At 46.9% G+C, this 18,879-nt stretch overlaps 1 protein-coding gene across 12 annotated transcripts in view; it reads right to left on the reverse strand.

Moving 5' to 3' along the window:
- Apbb2 (amyloid beta precursor protein binding family B member 2) overlaps positions 1–18,879 on the reverse strand; it is a 318,116-nt gene that overhangs the window by 6,389 nt on the left and 292,848 nt on the right. For 10 of the 12 annotated variants that reach the window (XM_027390796.2, XM_027390800.2, XM_027390799.2 and 7 more), the window contains 5 exons: positions 8,603–8,717; positions 7,399–7,486; positions 6,130–6,213; positions 4,341–4,456; positions 2,640–2,819 (listed from right to left, as the gene is read on the reverse strand). In XM_027390796.2, the coding sequence (XP_027246597.1) occupies positions 2,640–2,819; positions 4,341–4,456; positions 6,130–6,213; positions 7,399–7,486; positions 8,603–8,717 (583 nt within the window). The remainder of the gene's footprint in view (positions 1–2,639; positions 2,820–4,340; positions 4,457–6,129; positions 6,214–7,398; positions 7,487–8,602; positions 8,718–18,879) is intronic. The other 2 variants (XM_027390798.2, XM_027390801.2) reach the window with 1 other exon arrangement.

Here is an 18,879-nt window from a genome sequence, read left to right on the forward strand (position 1 = left end):
GATGCACAGCACTTAGAGGAGACACCCCTGCCACTGAGGACCACTGAGTGGGAACCAGAGGGAGTGTGGATCCCAGGTCTCCCCCCCACCCCAGGCAACAGCACCTGAAAGATTAAAAAAAAAAAAAAATGTGTGTGTGTGTGTGTGTGTGTGTGTGTGTGATGTGCTACAGGACAGAGGATCACTTGTTGGTCTTTTCTCATGTGGGCTCTACGTAGGGCCAGGGCTCAAAATGAGGTCACCAGGTTTGGTGGCAAGTGCATTTACCTGATGACCTTCTCACTGGCCTCAGCAGATATCCTTAACTAATTTGCTCTTTTCCTGTTCCATTGTCTAGTCATCAATGCCCTTCACCCTGGGAAGGCAACAATACCTAAGACAGAAATTTAGGAAAGCAGCTAGAATGTACAAAATGTATAAAACCACACAAGATGTCATTTTTTTTTTTTTTTAAATCTGGATTCAGAACTCATTTTGGGGATGACACGAAAACTGGCTTTGGTGTGATTTATGATTCCTTGGATTGTGCAAGGAAAAATGAGCCCAAATGCAGCCTTGCAAGACATGGCCTGTATGAGAGAAGGATGCCAAGAGGACAACAAAAGGAGCTGGAGCTGAGAGTGAAGGAGGAGAGGGCACTGCCAAGGCCAGCATCGAGGATGGCAAAGGCGGGCTGGGGGTAGGTGTGGGGGGCAGTCTGTAGTGGCAGACCTGCCACAGTGCTGCCAACTTTTACACAGAGGACTGAAAACTGAAAAAACTTGAAAAACAAACTAACCCCCAAATGTGCTGTAGGCAAAGGCAGTTTCCAACGCCCCTATACTTTCATGAAACCACTGTCTTTTGTGCAGTCTGTCAGTCACATGAATGTCATTACGAGGCACATGGTATATGTAGATTTTTCAGCACAAGTGTGCAGATTGCCTCCATCCTAAACTAACCAAGCTCACAGACCAGGTAGTGTTGTCCCTTAGACAACCCCCATGACAGGCTTTCTTAGCCCCCCACTTTCAGAGCTCTTTTCTTTGTCAATTCCTTCTCAATCTAGTACATTTATAGCTCTTCTCACACTACCGTGGGGTTTTGTATTTTGTGTCTCTCCTACCATATCTGACCTCCCTGATTCACACTTGGGGCTCCCTGGGGTCTGTGCAGCCCATGGACATAGAGAAGGGACTCCTCCATGCCCACAGCACACCTTACCTCCTAAGCATCTCAGCAGAGAAGAGGAGAGTGATTTCCTGTCTCTCTCTGCTTATAATCTATTTCTGCCCAGCTACATCACTTCCTGTCTGTCTGTACAGACCTCCAGACCTCTATGGTTAGCTAGTGGCAAGCTCCATTATCTGACCCCCAGACAGGCTTTATTTGTACAAGAAAGATTATCATCACACCAGTCTAGGCTACACAATGAGTTCCAGGCCAGCTACTGTGAGACCTTCTCAAAAACCACACCCAAAAAGCTCCAGAAGCTAGAGATGACCAATTCCTACTTGATAATCTTTGCTGGAGAAAGTCAAACTTCACCAGTCTTTCATGACAGGGGTCCTGTTTCTTCCACCAGTTCCAGTGACTCAAACTGCTACCACTAGATTATGCCCCGGACCTCAGGCCCTGGTGCATACCTTCACAGTTCCTTTGCTCTGACCACAAGTTCTGCAATGTGTGTATGAAAGGTGCCTGGAGCACATCTGCTCAATGAAGAGATGTTTTTCATCTCAAATCAGACACACTGTGAAGTATCCTGGCCCTGTGACCCAGCACGATGGGGTTGTGTGGCTGACCCTAGCTTATTATTTACTCCTCTCTCTCTCTCTCTCTCTCTCTCTCTCTCTCTCTCTCTCTCTCTCTCTCTCTCTCTCTCTCTCTCTGTTTTTTTAAAGCATTTATTTATTTATTTATTTATTTATTTATGTATACAACATTCTGCTTCCATGTATATCTGCACACCAGAAGCTTGTAACGGATGGTTGTGAGCCACCACGTGGTTGCTGGGAATTGAACTCAGGACCTCTGGAAGAGCAGTCAGTGCTCTTAACCTCTGAGCCATCTCTCCAGCCCTCTCTCGGTTTTTTGAGACAGGGTTTCTCTGTGTAGTCCTGGCTGTCCTGGAACTCGCTTGTAGACCAGTTTAGCCTTGAACTCACAGGGATCTCTCTGCCTCTGCCTCTCAAGTGCTGGGATCAAAGGTATGTGTGCCTCTGGTCTCTCATCTCATAAACAAAACAAAACCAACTACCGGTTGTGGTTGTTGTGAGGATTAAGAGATAAATAATAAATAAAATAGATAATAATAATGCATTGAAAACAACCATGGGCAAAAGAATCACTTGTTAATTTTTTTTAAAAATACTGATTTGAAGGCAGATTTTGATAACTCACACACAACTAGCATTTCTTGGTCACATACTGAAATTATTAATTAGGGGTCCAGAATAGATGACCCTTAAGTGTTATTGATTCTCTACAGAGCCCTGACTCCTGAGGTGTGCTCTGCCGGTCTTAACAGATTCTGCCCACAAATATGAGAGTGCTATAAAGTATAGGGCTTTCGGATTTAAATAAGGATTTCCACTCTAATATACAGCATCTAGAACAAGCAGGGTAGGGAGGGTTAAGCACAGGGAAGGCTCTCTCACCATGCAGGCAGCCTGGACGGCTTCTGACACATTGGCAGCATTAGGCTCACACCAAAACACGTGGCACTCAAAGCGCTGGTTCCCAGTGTCCATGATGAAGGCAAATGTATGGACATCCTTCCCGACACCCATGAAGGACAGAAACCGCACTCGACACTCCACCAAGACTTCCTCTTCGTTCTGCAAAAGACATCATTCAGCACCTGTGCTCTCTGGGAAGCTAGACAGCCATCACCAAAAACTTCACACCTAAAATACCTCAGAGAATCCAGCTTGTAGAGTCCGGTAGGACTCACATCTTATTAGAAAGTGAAAACTTGGCTAAGTGGCCAGAGAGGCCATCACTGCCGTGGGTGCCTCCTGGTATCTGATCTCACAGTGAATGACATTGCTGTTGTGGAGTGGGATGTGTCCCCCATTCTCCATCCACCGTATTCCACATTTGCTCTTCATTGTGGGAGGAACAATGTCATATACACTTCTATATACCGCCCAATGCAGGACACTCAGTGGCTCAAGACCTCTTTGTCTACGTGAACCTCAAGGGTCCAGGAGAAAAAGACTGACAAGTCTCTCTCCATCGGTTTTTACTTAAGCACCAAATCACGTCCAATACCGTGGAAGACAAAATGCTGCTTAATCAACACATTTGTCAATTTGCCCTCCCCCCCTACTTCACACACACACACAAGGCAGCATAAAGATGTGTGTGGGATTCATTTCATAGCTGACATTCATGGCAGCAACCACAGGCAATTTGTGAGTTAGTAAACACAGCTAGAATGCCAGCTTTCAAATTGTAACATTCTGGTTTGTTAAATATTTATTCATTCAGGAGTGAGACACATCTCAAAGGCAGAATACCCTGGACAGAGGTCAGGAGGTTTGGGGAAGAAATGCTGGAGCTGGAATTTGGGAGAGAGGGTATGGGGAAAGGGTGGTACATGGAGGGAGCTGCACCAGCTAGAACACTGCAGCGGGAGAGGGCACAGCAACATGCTTTTGGAGCAGAGTGAAATCCAGCAAGAGCACAGAGGTAGGGCAAGATTCTGCCCACCAATGGGGGTGAAGTGGGTGACGGTGACCTGTTGGTGGCAGAAGCTGGGATATGTCTATGACCTGAGGTCTTCCTAGCTCATGTGCTTCATACACCTTGTAAAGTGGGCTAGACTCAGACTGCCTGGCTTTAAGGTCCTGTCCTGTGTTTCCAATTTGATCTTAGACAAGCGACTTGGTTCAATCACCACGATGGGATAATCTGGGTTGAGCTAATGCCAACCTGTCAGGATGATCAATGATCTGTTCTCCAGAAGTTATTTCAATGGGCTTCCCTAGCACAGGCAATGTTTGCACCCAACCCCAGACAGCACGGTCTATTCTACACCAGAGCCTTAAACGAAACGAGCATCCACAGTAAGCTACTGCTCGTGCCACGTGTCACCTGGAGTAATTTTAATCTCTAGAGCAAGTGGGGAAGGCAGTATTGGTCCATCAGGATAGAGGTTTCCATGTTCCTCACGAGGAAGGCACAATTAGACCTAGACAAAGCCCCCAAATCTTCTATAAGCATAGGCCATTTTAATCACAAGTCAGTATAACCTCCAAAACGTCAAGCCTTGACTCTGTTTCCAGGTCTTATGAAAGACCATTCTATCTAAAACCTCCCCAATAGCTCAGGCAAGCATCACCTCAACTCCTTACCTTTTCACTGATGACTGTCACAGTGGCATCCGCCACGTTCATGTTCACAGAAGGCCAATCCTCCTGGCTGGATGAGGTCATAAGATTTTCTATGGCACTGTTCAGGGTGTCCATGCCTACAGATAGAAAGGGTAATGGAAATTTCACTCTCTAATGCAGGTCCAATTACTTAGTAACAGTCACATCCAGGTGTGACCTTTGTAGCTCCTGGAGTCGGGCCACCTTATCGTTTTATCCTCAAGTTTGCTCAGAAGAAAAGAGCCAGTTTTTCCAATAGAGTCATGAACACCTCCAAGGATCCAGTGTATGTACAGGCGTGTGTGTGTGCATACGTGAGTGTGTGTGTGTGTGTGTGTGTGTGTGTGTGTCCTGGCTATGAGACTGTGAGACACTCCAACCTCAACCCTGCCTTTGAGAGGCTGGGGAAGCAGACCCAACAGAAGCCAGCATCTACCAGAGTGCCAGACCCTCCTTCATCACACTTGACATTTAGTCAGGCCAGAGTTGATGGCCCCTTTACAGAAACACTACATACTGCCCAGTGGGGTTCTTCTGCTAGCTGTAGAACAAACACATTTAAAACAAACTAAATCTGTTTATTGTGTATGTGAGCACATGACACAGCACGTGTGTGTGTGTGTGTGCGTGTGTGTGTGTGTGTCTGTGTGTGTGTGAGCAGACAACTTTCCAGTTGTCCTTTGCCTCCTGAACTATCTTTCCTGCTCAGACGTAACAACTTCATTGTCATATAACTCACGTGGAATTTACTATTTCTAAAGTATACTACTCAGTGGTTTTCAGTATTCACAGCGTGGCTATCAAATCAACTTTAGAATATTTTCAGCACCCCTGTAACTCTTAAGGGGCTACTCTCTATGTTCCCCACAGCCCAGCCTCAAATCAACTCTTACTTGCTGTCTAGTTCTGGGGACCTGCCTATTATTAGCATTCATGTGAAGAATCCCACACAGGCCTGGTGATGGTGGTGGATGCCTTTAATCCCAGCACTTGTGAGGCAGGGGCAGGTGGGGTCAAACAATGGTTACAGTCTTTAATGCTCTGAGGAACTGCGGAACTTCGGAACTGCTGCCCAGAGAGCACTTCACTCTATCCCCAGCAGAGCACTGACTTCTCCATGGCCTTTTCCAGCCAGGGAGAAGCTACAGCTCTCAGCAAGAGGAGCACCTCAGTTCCTGGCACTGGGGTAGGACCTGAACACTGAGATACCACTTCTGGGTCACAGTGTAAAGATGGGGTGGGGGGGGGCTTGCTGGGTGGTGGTGATGGAATGCCTTTGATCCCAGCACTCGGGAGGCAGAGGCAGACAGATCTCTGTGAGTTCAAGGCCAGCCTGGTCTACAGAAGAGTTCCAGGACAGGCTCCAAAGCTACACAGAGAAACCCTGTCTCGAAAAAAACCCAAAAACCAAACAAACAAGCAAACAAAGATATGGGGGCTCCATTAGTCTTTCCTTCCTGTTTCCAGTGGGTAAGAATGGAGGCAGGAGCCTGGCCCTAGATCTGGAAGCCAGAGCACTCTACAGTCTTGGGCTGCTCAATTCTGGAGTGCTGGGACAACAGGAAACACACACCCGTCCCCTTGAAGTCTCTGCATGCTGGGACCACACATCAAGTCAAGGTTAGCGGATGACCTCACTACCCAAGATGACCACGTGTCCAGGCTGTGTCACCACAGAGGAATGAGTCAAGGGAAGATGAGGAGTGATCCAGTGGTCCTCACCCTCCTGGGTGAACCAACAGCTCCTGTAATCTTTCAAAGTTGTACCTACCGACAGGTTTGTCTACAGGCAACATGCCCAGGTACTGCACGTGGAACTTCTGCACCAGCTCCGTCTTTGGTGTTGGAAAATCTACTACAGGGAACAAAAGCAATGTGTTTCTCAGTAGTTCCAGGAAATAGGGAAAGCCAGCTGTCTGTCTGGCATCTGCATACCCAGATGACCACCCATATCAGTATGTCCTGTTCCCAGACGTTCTAGAAGGACAGCCCCACTCCAGACATAGGGGCTTTGCCAGTCCAAACCCTACTGAGCTCTCTTTCAAGGTGAAATGCTTTGGAAGGCAAAAAACCAGGTCTGGTAAGTCATTTGTATGCTAAGAAACAGCTTTTCATGCCCTATTTGTTAGGTGTGGCTGGGGTAATATAATCAACTGGTAATTTAATCAAAGGCACGGGAGAAATGATGCAGCCACCCCCCCCACACTAACAATCTACATATTTTTAAACTAGAGAGTCCTTATCCCATGGCTATACATGGGATTAAAAAACAAAACAAAATGAAAAAACTCTGCTGAGAATATTCTGTCATTTGGTCAACAGAAACAAACAAACAAAAATAACAACTGCCCTCTGTGTTCCACACAACTGACAAAAGCAACTCTGTCCCCTGCAGGGCCTGGAGTACATGCTCATCTTGCCCTCCACCACCCAGGCAGGATCTCACCATGCAGCACCCAGGCCGGCTCATGGTCCTACTGATTCTACAGCCCAAATTCTAGAGATTGGATTCTAGGTTGGGGCCATCATCCCCCCCACCTTTTTTTTAAAAGAATTATTATGTATACAGTGTTCTGTCTGTGGGCCAGAAGAGGGCAGCAGATCTCATTACAAATGGTTGTGAGCCAACCATGTGGTTGCTGGGAATTGAACTCAGGATCTCTGGGAAGAGCAGTCAGTGCTCTTCACCTCTGAGCCATCTCTTCAGCCCCCAACCAGCATGCTCGATTTTAAGGCATATTTTGTATCTTATATGTATGAAATGTGCTGCTAGCTTGCATATATGTGCAGCGCATGCACACAGAGACAGTGGAAGCCAGAAGAGAGCAATGGATGCCCTATCAATGGAGTTAGCTAAGGTGGTGTGCAGCCCTGTGAGTGCTGGGAATCGAACCTGGGTATTCTGTAAGAGTAGCCAATGCCATCTCTCCAGACCTTGAGTGTGCTTTTAAAGGAGACTTGAAACACCAGTGAACCCCTGCAACCCTTCAGTCTTGCCAGACTGGCTGGAGCCTTGGAGGAGGAGCCGCTGTAGACATACCTTGCAAAGGGACGTCAAGACTCACATTGGTCCTCTCCTGTAATGAGCTGCAGGCCAGGGCTTTGGCATTCTTCCGTTCAGCCATAATCTAGACATCAGATGAAAGTGCAATTTGGATTCACAGTTAAGACCTCATGTCACCAGCCAGCCCTGCCAGTAAAGTGTCTGGGTTGATCCCACTGGGATTTAAACTAGCACTTATCTTCTGCCTTCCCTCACCGCCAGTGTCCCCCTGCACTACACAGAATGTGAGATTTCACTTTTCTCTGCTGGTGAACATTTCCTCAAAGTAACAGTTCTCCTAAGTGCTTTCAAGTTACTTCTTCCATCTACTGGTTCTCACCTCTGCGGAGAACAATTCAGCATGCATCCTCTGGGGACACCTGGACCTTCTGGCACCTGACCTCAGGGAGCACAGAGTAACAGACTTCCCTGGTGCCGTCCCATGGCAGCTCTTAGATACTCTTTCCAGGGCTCTGGAGACAGACGGCATGGTTCAGCTCTCACCGCTGCCCATACTAGCTGTGACTCTGGGTAGGTAAGCTGCCCTTCTGTGTCTCATCGCCTTTACTGCATACAGATGAGTGTATGTATATCATGGCGCTTTTGTGTGGAATAAACCAGTATTAAACAAGTCCAGAGGGCTCAGGAATGTCAGCTGCTGTCATCCTTATTCTCCGAGTCTTCCAGGCACTCTCTCTTCTATGAGGGTCACTAATGGTCACTGTGTGCAGGCATCTCAATTTATGTTCCTGTTCCCTATCAGTGAGTTACACAATGGTGTGGATTCAGGAACTGAGAGAAGCCGGGTCACAGTGGCCCTAGAAGTAACTCACACTTTCAATCCAAGCCCAAGATGTTCACTGCAAGGTGATGAACGCCATTTCTCTAGGTGTATGTAATATAGTGGTGGCTTGACCTTCACAGGGGCATAATAAACATAGGTTATATGCAAATACTCCACCATCTTGTGAGGGACTCAGGCATCTGAAGATGTGAGTGGGTAACCCCGATGGAACCATCATCCATATGCCCTGGACCTCCAAGTTCCACTACACATCAATGATACGGGCTGGAGACCACTCTGCCCATTTCTTCCTCTGTTTGATTTCACAGGCAGCTCTCCTGCCCTTTCACTTGCCTTTGTCTGCTCAGGCAGTGAAAGGAAATAGGGAGGAAGACCTTGTGCCTTGACCCATCTTACCTTGGAACAGATTTCGTGGAGACTCGTGGCAATAGCTTTTGCTGGTGTGTCACATCGAAACACATGACATTTCAGAATCCTCGTGTCTTTGTCTCTCGCTACATAAGCAAAATCCCTGTGCAAAGGAAATTTACCAGGATATCAGGAAAAGGAGACTTTTACTAACTTGCTCTCTTGTTATGAATATTAACTGAGCTCTCAGCCAGCATGTCAGTGGTGAACTGTGGATGAAGATTAAAACCAAAAACCAAAACATAAACAGCTACGGACGGCAGAAGCAGAGTTCAGTGGCTGTTAGGGACCTGTCGCTGTATGACATGGTAGCATCTTCTAAGCCTAGCTCTTGAACTCTGGGATAGGGACCAACCCAGAGTGAACACTGAATTCTGTTGAAAGCGTCTGTCTAGAGCAGTGACAAATAAGACGATGAGACAGTAAACACAGAATTGGGAAGGATATGAGTTGCAGAACAATATAATGGCAAAAAGCACGACAACAGAAAGCAAAACAATGGGCTGTGATGTGTGGACTTGTGTACAGCTGACGGGTCAGCCCCACAGCTGCCTGGGAAAGTTGATGGGCAATCAAAGAACACTGGAACACACATATCCTGTGGACTGGACTATTATCCAAGGCATGTGACTCGGCTGAACATTCACACTGTGGCTCTGGGGGAAATGCTGGCCTCCTGTGTTATGTATCTGGTTAACTTGAGCAAGTGGCCTATGCTGGATTGCTCTGTATACTGATAACCATTAAGACATAACTTGGCTTCAAAATAACCATACCACATAATTAAGTTTCTTGCTACTATTAATGGAGACAGTGTTTCTCCAAAGAGGAAATGAAAGGTCTCATTGTGTAGGCCAGGCTGGCCTGGGACTCCAATCTTCTTGCTTAACTTTTCAAATGCTGAAACCAAAGCATGAGCTACCCCACACAGCAGTTGAATTTGTTTTTATTTACTTGTCTTCCTATTTTTTTTTTAAGTTTTGAAGATACATCTTAATTTTAAAATTGTACGTATGGGTATGGGTATGTACATGTGTGTGCAGGTGCCCCCTGAGGCCAGAGGCATCCAATCTCCCTGCAGCTGGAGTCGTGAGGTGGGTGTTGGGAACCAAACTCCGGTACTCTCAAAGAGCAGGATGCACTCTTAACTACTCGTGGATTTTTGAGATATAGTCTAACAATGTGCCCCAGGCTGGCCACAAAATTACAGCAATTCTCTTGCTTCTACCTCCCCATGTGCTGGAATTACAGGTGTGAGCTACTGTGCAGGGTAAATTACTTCTCTTAATATGAGAGCAGGCAGTATTTTCATAGATGACCACATGAAAGTCTAGGATGAAGGAAAGTTGGTGAGCTCGAAGGATTGGCAAGAGAAACCTATCTCCCCACCTACATGCTCTGGAGTTGGTCCTAAACATGGGCTCCAGGCTAGCACATCCCTGCCTGCTACCTCACAGATTCTACCCTCAGCCTGCCCTTAGAACATCAGTCCTAACTTGCTCCTTCATTGGCTATCTCAGTGCTGGAATCAAATGATCCCTAGCCTGCCAGCCATAGTCCTGTACCCAATCCCAATGCTCTGTCCTATCTCACCACCTGGACACCTGAATCCTTTGCTTCCCTTCCAGCCTTCCCAGTGCCCAGCATTTTAGAAGTTCTTTTCCCTGCTCTTGCTTACTTGGTCTCTACTCTATTGCAACTGCTGGGCTTGGCAGTGCTCCCAGGTTCCCTGTATACACAACACTCACCAGTGGGCATCCTGCAAATCCATAAAGCTCCATGAAGATGGTTTACATCTTATTCCCAATGCCTATTCTGGGTCAGACCACAACCAGGATTGGTAATATTCGCAGACCGAAGCACAAGCTTGCTCTACATGTCCCTAGTGCTTATAGGGGATGGTGGCATTGACCCAGAGTTGTGAATGGATACCATGGCACTGGGTGAAGAGGTAGGTTTGGGGGCAGGGCAGACTGAGAGAGGTGAGCATAGTCTTTCCCAAAGCCTTCCCATCCCAGGCTCAAGTGCCATCAAGGAAACACACAACCTAAAAAAAAGAAATTGCTCAGGGAAGCCTTGTTCTTGGCTCCCTCCCCAGTCTCCCCTCATTCCCCAGATGGTTCAGACAGTAAGGCACACCATGTCTTACAACTCTTCTCCTTCCAACTCCAAGGTCTGGCAGTATGTTTCTGAGGCCAAATCTCCCCAGATTCCCTTGGGTCACTCACAGAAAGTGCAAACACCCTTGTCTAGATTTTAAGAGTTGTAAAACGTGTGTAACATCTTCTAAGCATCATCCCTTCTATCAACCCCCCCCTCAAGAAGAGGGTCTTCATGATTGCATGTTGTGGGATCTTCCCTCATTGGGTGATTGACTACTAGCTCTTTCTGTACTATCCAGAGCTCACTCACTGCCCAACACAGTCTACTGGAGGTCTGCCTGGCCCTCTGGTCTACAAGGCCTTGCTTGATTAAATGCTGTCATTATGCAAAGTCTGCTTGCTATACTCTCTCTTCTAGAAGTGTACAGTTCCCCTCTGTTTTTATCCTCTCTAATGGACAGGAAGGAACAGATAGAAGGGCACTGGATTCAGGCAAACCAGCTTCATGTTCATTCCTGGTTCTACTTAGCTAACCATCCCTAGCCCTCAAGCCAAAACTTCCTGGGTGCTGACAGGGCACCACAAGTAGAAAATTTCACACCATGAAACATTTTAATCAAATTATCAAATCGGTGTTAAAATGCCTTAGGCTTATGTGAACAAGAAATAATTGCCACATTGAATTGCGGGTCCCATCTCATCACAGAGATGCAAACATTCCAAATCCTCCTGGCCCTAAGCATGTTGGAGAAGAATATTGAACCCATGTGACCCCAGGCAAGGATGTTAATCCCATCTTTATGTGTGGGTAGAGATAATTACTTCTACATTGCTTTGCTTCTGATGGAAGCTTCCAGGATCCAACCTCCTTTCCCTGCCTGATTAATAGGCAGGAGGAAGCATACATTTCCAGGGTTACCAGCAGAGAGGATGGGACACTTCTAGACCACTAACCACTGGATCAGCCTCCCAAGTACCGGCTTTGTGCTGTCTGTTTTCATGTGTAACCTCACAGGCATAATTTTAAAAAATCATTATAATTAATCTTCATTTTCTTTCTGCTCAGGGGAAGGTGATGAATGCCTTGGGTCAACTGCCTGGAACCTCTATCTTCCCAAAGGAGAAAGTGTACAGCCTTGGGCTTTTTTGGGGAGAGCATTTCACAAATTTTGAGCAGCCTGTCTCTATTTCTTCTTAGGTAGATAACAGCTAGGCAGAAATCTGAGAAGTGAAAGTAGTGTGTGAGGCCATTCAGTGACCCTAGGAGACTTCATAGGCCTCCCCTAGTGCCCCTTCCATGAATAAAGAGGGCTGCATGTCTCTAACTTTATTTCATTAATATTCCAGATCACCCTAAAATAGCTATTAGTCCCCAACACAGGTGACAAGGCTTGTCCCTGAGACCTGAGGCATGGACGAGCATCTCATAAATCAGCAGTAAGTCCAAACACCTCTTCACTGGCTGTGCTGGATGCTGTTTTCAGCATCGCCTTCTGGAAAAGGCTGCTGCAGCAGACACAGTAATAGCTTCCCTTGGTCCCCAAAGATGTTCTTGTCCTAATTTATGGACTCTGTGAAAGGGTCTTTGCAGATGTACCAATTTAAGTATCGGAGATGGGGCTGTTTTTTCTGAATTGCCTGGCTCAGGGAAATCCTGATGGAAACAAGGCTACTCCTGACTTAGAAACGAGACGACAGGAGCAGGGCCATGATGGAAGGGCACGGGTAAGGGCAAGCACATGTGCTCTTCCGAAATTCCTACAAGAAATACAAACCTGCGATCTCTGATGAAAACCTCCCTGTAGACCGCTGACCTCTAGCACTCTAGGAGAGTATATCTGTTGCGTTAAGCCACTTAAGCTCATGGTAATTTGTTATAGCAGCAACAGGAAGCTATACAGCTGCCCCACAACTTCCCCCAAATTGCAGCATGGCATTCAGAATTTATATGTTTTGAAATAGTCAATTCACTCCCACAGTTTCCTTCTGTGCCACTGCCATGGTGCATCAATGATGAAAACACAGACAGACAAGGAGCCAGCCAGGAAAGCCACTGGCAAATTTCACGCACTGGTCAGAGCTATAGGAGCGGTTCCTTACAGCCTCTCCAGGGTAAAGCAAGGAACAGGCGGCTCCAATGACCACAAAGACAAGAGGTAAGTGAGTACCCAGGTGCCTGCAAGAGCCCCTGGTTGTTCTCTGTATACAGCAGGAGCTGTGGTGGCTCTACGGATGCTGTCCCAGGACTCTACCATCTGTCTGTACAGCACCGCCCCTGCTGTGTGTCTGAGCCATTCAAGCCTTGCATCCTCACACGTGTCCTGACATATGTGGCATGTGCTTCAAAAAGTTTGGTGTGGTGGTGAACACTGAGTTTGAGGTGTTCAAAGGGCAACAGTGGGGAGGTCCACCAACACTTGGTCCTTGAGGTCTGAGGGAGACATAGACTGGAGGGGGAGCTGAAGTCAGCAGAGCAGACAAGGGTGGAGAATGCAGAAGCCTTCAAAGGAAGGTGGGGAAGGAGTGAGAGGGGCAAGGAGGCCCAAGGTGAGGCTGGGAGAAGTTCCCAGACCTGAGGGACTGAGCACTAGGAGACCGATTAGATTGTCTGGGAGAAAGGGAAGCTGACAGGAACCTTGTCCTCCTGGACTGTGATCTAGAAAAGTGTGGGATCCTGGTTAAAGCAAAATCCATTATCTTGCTTGTTTAAAAAACAAAACAAAACAACAGAAAACCACATCTCTCTTTGGAACTTAACAATTACATATGAAAGCAGACAAGAAATGAACTCTCATGTCTGACTGCTCAACTTCCACAATGGTCAAAATGGCACCATCTAGCTTGGTATAAAATTTTACTGCTCTGACAGTATCATGATGCCATTAGGCTTAACTTGGGATTCTTTTCATGTTTCCTAGTGATTTTCCTGCATTCTGAAGGAATAAAGAAGCCATGCTGTAGCTATCCCTCTATAGTTGGGTCCCTCCATAGCCGGGGACCCCTGGAAGTTGGGCAAATGACCATCCCAGTGCTAGGGCCATGAACTCAGGAGACTACTACCAGGGGCCATGTGCCTATCAAATGTCACATCCCAGTTGGTTTGCAGCAACTTGGATACTGTGTGGTATAAGCAGCTGGTCTGTCCCTGTGGCTCAGACACTGAAGGATATGTGGCTGGCTGGTATACAGTAGGGACATTTCAAGAGCCACCCAGAGTCCAAATGTATTCTCTTCCAGAGCTGTGCCAGCTCTCTAGAGATAGACTCCTCTGTTGCCCCCTGGTGGCTGGGCATTTCACACAACCACACCTCTAGTCTAAATGGTCACCAGGCTCCAGTCACAACATGGCTTCTGTTTTATCACACGTTCTTCTAGATATCTAACTGTCCAAGATGTTCTGTCTGATGACAGGAACCCTTTGCTCCAGCTCACACCCTGCCCAAGGCTGGACCAGGGGCCATCTGTCAAAGCAGGCATGGGACAGGTCATCTTGCCCAGAGTCCCACTCCATTTGTTTCTTGCCATCATGGGAATTGTGGAGTTTTGTTGTATAAACAAAGGGAGTGGGAAGATTGCAGCTGTAACCTCATGTCTCCTTCTTAAACCTTAACAGAAGCTAGTGACAGGACTCAAGCCCTCTAGCAGTTTGATTAGTGGGCCCGTGTGCTTCCAGATTTTTCCTTCTTGTCCTTTTGCTGTTCTCCCTAGTAATTACTCCCCCAGAGGACCAGCCTCAAGTTCTGCCGGAGAGAAAAATGTCAGTGCTAGAACATCTTTGACAGCCTCAAATTTCTTAATAGCTAAGTGAAGAGCCAAAGATTGCTTTTATTATTCTCTGCTCTATGGCATCCAAGGACCCTACCGGGGCTTGCTCTGTCTTCATGGGATGAACGAATAAACAATTCTTTACTCAAATGCCCTCTATTAAAAACAGCTTCTCAGTTCACTCTTAATCTCCCTGGCAACTCTCTTAGGGTATATGGAATTTACTTATGCACTTCTCTTTCTGACAAAGGAACTAAAGATGTGTCTACAGACCTCTTAGCTGCTATATACATTTAACTGTCCCTGTTGTAGTAACCCTGACAAGTGGTACCCAGACAGGAAACATTGTTTTCTTATGGAACCAGCCTGTCCTGTTGGAAGGCTTCCAGTGACTAGATGGAAACACACACACACACACACACACACACACACACACACACACACACTCGCACGAGCAGTTTGTTTCTCTTAATGAGAAACTAGAATCCTTACTTTTTGGTGGTTGAACTAGTTTTACCTTCTGGGAAGACCCAGAACATGATGACCTTGAATGCTGGCCTGAATGCTGGCCCACATGATGGCTGCTGTGCTCTCTTCTCTTTTCCATTCGACCCATTTCCCATCCACGGTCTCACCTAATCTTCTCTACTGGTATTTCTTACCAAGGCTCCACAGACTAGAGGACACCTTCCATGTAATTCATATTTTTCCAGGTCAACTTGATGTTTTTATGTAGAGGACTTGTGAAGGCTCGTCCATGGCAGACATTTGGTGAGTGGCAGTCAGTCACCATTATCAATGAGTGCACTTTGGGGTGCACTCCCCTTTCCTTTACTCAATGCCTGCATGGCCTGAATGATGGGAAAACTTCCCATACTGTGTGCAGTTAACCTTCTTCTCAGTCTGCCTTTTAATGGAGGCTACATACAAGCCAGCAGAGTAGTTCCTGAGAGGCCAAGGCAAGGCCCCAAGTCAGGATGAGACAGCTGCAAAGGGACTTGGACTTAGACACTTCTAGCACCTTTGGATGGCGGATTTCTCTCCCCTTTGCTTCATACATAGAGCTGAGCATGGGATTTTGGAATTTGGAAAGCCAGCACACACCAGAACACAGAGTGTTGACTGGGATCCTGGGACTATCATAACACAACTAACACCGCTAAGACCTGGGAGAAAAAGGAATCCTATGTCCAAGATGGTCTCCTTTTATCTTGAGATCATACTTTGGAAGTTTTGTCTTGAGGATGGGAGGAACAGGGAAGAGGGACAAAGGGACATGAGGAATTTCATTGCCTTAGATGGCTGAAAGTCTGTCTGCATGCCTGTCTTGGGTGGTGTTTTTCTGCTTCATTTTATCCAACATCAACAGTACCATGGGTGGGTTTCAGGGATCTTACCAAGCTTGGTTTCATCTTGGTAAACTTTACTCTCCTTCTTCTAAGAAGATGCTAAACTTACACTCTGAAAAGGGGCAGCCTGGCAGCTTGCTACCTAGGTTCTGCACGGCTGGGAATCTCCAGGACCTTCTTGAAATGTGGATTGTGTAAACAGCTCGTCTGAATTCTACCATCTGCCATGAGCAAGGAGGCTTGAACAGAAGGCTCACATTCTCTAGCGCATGGTCTTGCCATTAATATTCACAACAGCTGTCACAGCTGTCTCCGAGTAAGGAGACCTGGGCACACAGGGAAGGGAAGAGCTGGCAAATGTCTGGCAACCTCCCCACCATGGATTCCAGCAGGACTTGTGGTGCACAGGGGTAAGAGACTTAAATCTCATTCTCAGGCCCACGATGTGTCCCTCTAAAAGGAGAAATTCTCTTCTTCATATCCGCTGCTAGTTCCATCCCCTAAGTATGACCTGATAGGTCCATGTTGTCTCACTTGCCGAATTACTGAACTCATGGGTAAGACAGAAAGATAGTTACTAGCCATGATACCGGAAGTGTAGCCAGGTTTGAGCCCAAAGCAAAGAGGAACTCATCTCTCATCCTCTGGTCTCTTCACTATGGCTAGAACTCAAAATGCCTATCTTCTACCAAAATGGTGTGTGTGTGTGTGTATGACAGCACTGGAGAATGATAGAGCTTCAAGCTTCCACACTGTCAATTGAGAGGCTGACACTCAGAGCATTTTAAAACCACAGATGATGTATAGACTTTGCCTTGAATTTCATGGTTATGTCCTCTCCACTGATACATCCTTCAAGAACGAAATGAGGGTTCCCTGCCCATACTGTGGATAGTAACTGATACTGAAATGGACTATACATCTGGCTAGTCACCCCAGGAAACTTAAGAGAACATAACAAAGGACCAAATTGTCACTCTTCAAGAAACAGGTATAATGTGACATGGGACCCAAACATATTTGTCACATTTACTTCCCAGCATGCTGAGTCATTTGTTCAGCCATTAATCAGAGAGACCGGGTGGGGTCACATAGCCCATCACCTTCCCCAAACAGGACCAAACACAGGAGGTTAGGGGCCCAGATGCAACTCCAGGCTCAGGTGCAAATGATGGTGAGAAGGGTTAAACAAAACAAAGGTCTGCCTTTGGAGGCAGACAAGGCTGTGAGGATGGTGTTGCCATGGAAGAAGCAGTGAGTTTTGCCAGACACATGAGATGCCAGGGAAGGGGAGAAGTGAAAAATTGCTGGTTACCTCTCTCTGAATCCAGGAAGGCATGAGGGGAGAGCAGAAACAGCAGGTTAGCATCCAAACCGAATCCAGTCTATAACAGCAGCTCTCAGCACCGACATCCCACCATATTTCCCAACTTTGCAGCCATTAATAGCCTTTCTGTGCTTATTTTAGCTGAACCCTATCACCCAGAAGAGTGTATTTTGAGCCACATTACGATGAAGCCAAGAGTTGCCAGCTGAATTTACAGAGGCAACGGAGCAGCCGGGGGAGGTAACCAAGCTTAAAATATCACAGTCAAATAGAGGAGACCGATTGCAGGAAACCCTGGCAGGGAACTTATCTTCATTCTCCAGCCCCTAGCTTCTCACAATTTAAAAAGAAAAACAACAAAATGTACAGAAACAATGAGGTAGATACAGCCTTACCTGCTTCCCAGCACTTGAATATCCTGTCAAAGCTATGGCCCTGACACCCAGGGGTTTTAACGAGGGGCATGCTTGGAGGTTAAATGGATAGGGACACAGAGCAGAAGGTGGAGGGCAGAGGTGGGAAAGGACAGAGACAGGAGAGGGAAACTTCAAGGGTCTGGGCACAGAGCAGTACCAAGAAGGGATTCGGGTAGAGAAGTGACAGAAGGGTATGGGGACAGAGAAGTGCCAGGGAAGAGAGGAGGGGGATGCAGAAAGGAGCTGGGAGCAGATGGGGGTGGGCTGGGATGGGCTGGGGACAACAAGTTTTAAGTTCCATTCTCAGAGCTACCCTGGGTTGCTAGGTTACCCTAGAGATGTCACCGAATCCTCTATCCCTTTCTGTTCTGTCAGAGGCAGTGCAACAGGGCCCAAAGGCAGTCCTCTATGTGACACATAGGTGTTATCCATAGAGTAACAGGTTGGTAGAGTATCAGTTAAACCAATGAGGAGAAGAGATGCAGGATCCACAGGGACCTGCTCTCCCTCGCACACCAGCCCTGCAGCTATTGTCACCCAGGCCAGCAGGGCCCTGCGCGATGCTAGTTAATATGTAATCACTAGACAGGGAACTAGAAAGGGAGCCATTGCACCGCACCTCAGAATAATACCTGTGTCACACTACTACACGGGGGCTGAGATGCCTGCCTACGAACCCAAGAGGAAGTTACAAGGTCTCAAATGAAAAGCCACAGGAAAAGTTCAAGTGCATCTCAAGATAAACACTGTAAAAAGGCTGAAATAACATAGCACCCAAACTCTCACCTTGGCGGAACAATTACAGAGGATTTTATTCAACATGACTGTTTGAATATTCTACAACAGGCATGAATTAATTTTGTGATACAACACACATATCTACCTCCATATTCGGGGAGAATCACTGTGAACACCATGGGCCAAGTGCCAGCACAGGCGACACCTCTGACATTTATGATTACAGTGACACACCCTACAACTACCCTCATTGAACTCAGGTGTTGTTCAGCCCATGTGGTCCATGCAGGCCCTACCAGCAACCTGACAAGGTCATTATCACGGTGTTCTTGGACATATGAAAAAACAAGTTGAAAGGGTCTGAGGAACTTGCCTAGGTAATAAAGTAAATCCATGGTGAACACAGGGTTTGTGGCTGCAAGTCTCTCCTGGTCTGTCTCTCAGATGACAAACCCACCAGGCTCGAAGGAGTTTGCTTAAAGCAGGGCCAAAGGGATCTGGGTTCTTGGAGGATCAGGCAGCCTAAGTTTCCTGGAAAGGCTCATTAGGTTATGAGGTAGACAGAGTT

Source organism: Cricetulus griseus (genome assembly GCF_003668045.3).
Source record: "Cricetulus griseus strain 17A/GY chromosome 1 unlocalized genomic scaffold, alternate assembly CriGri-PICRH-1.0 chr1_1, whole genome shotgun sequence".
NCBI classification, from domain to species: domain Eukaryota; kingdom Metazoa; phylum Chordata; class Mammalia; order Rodentia; family Cricetidae; genus Cricetulus; species Cricetulus griseus.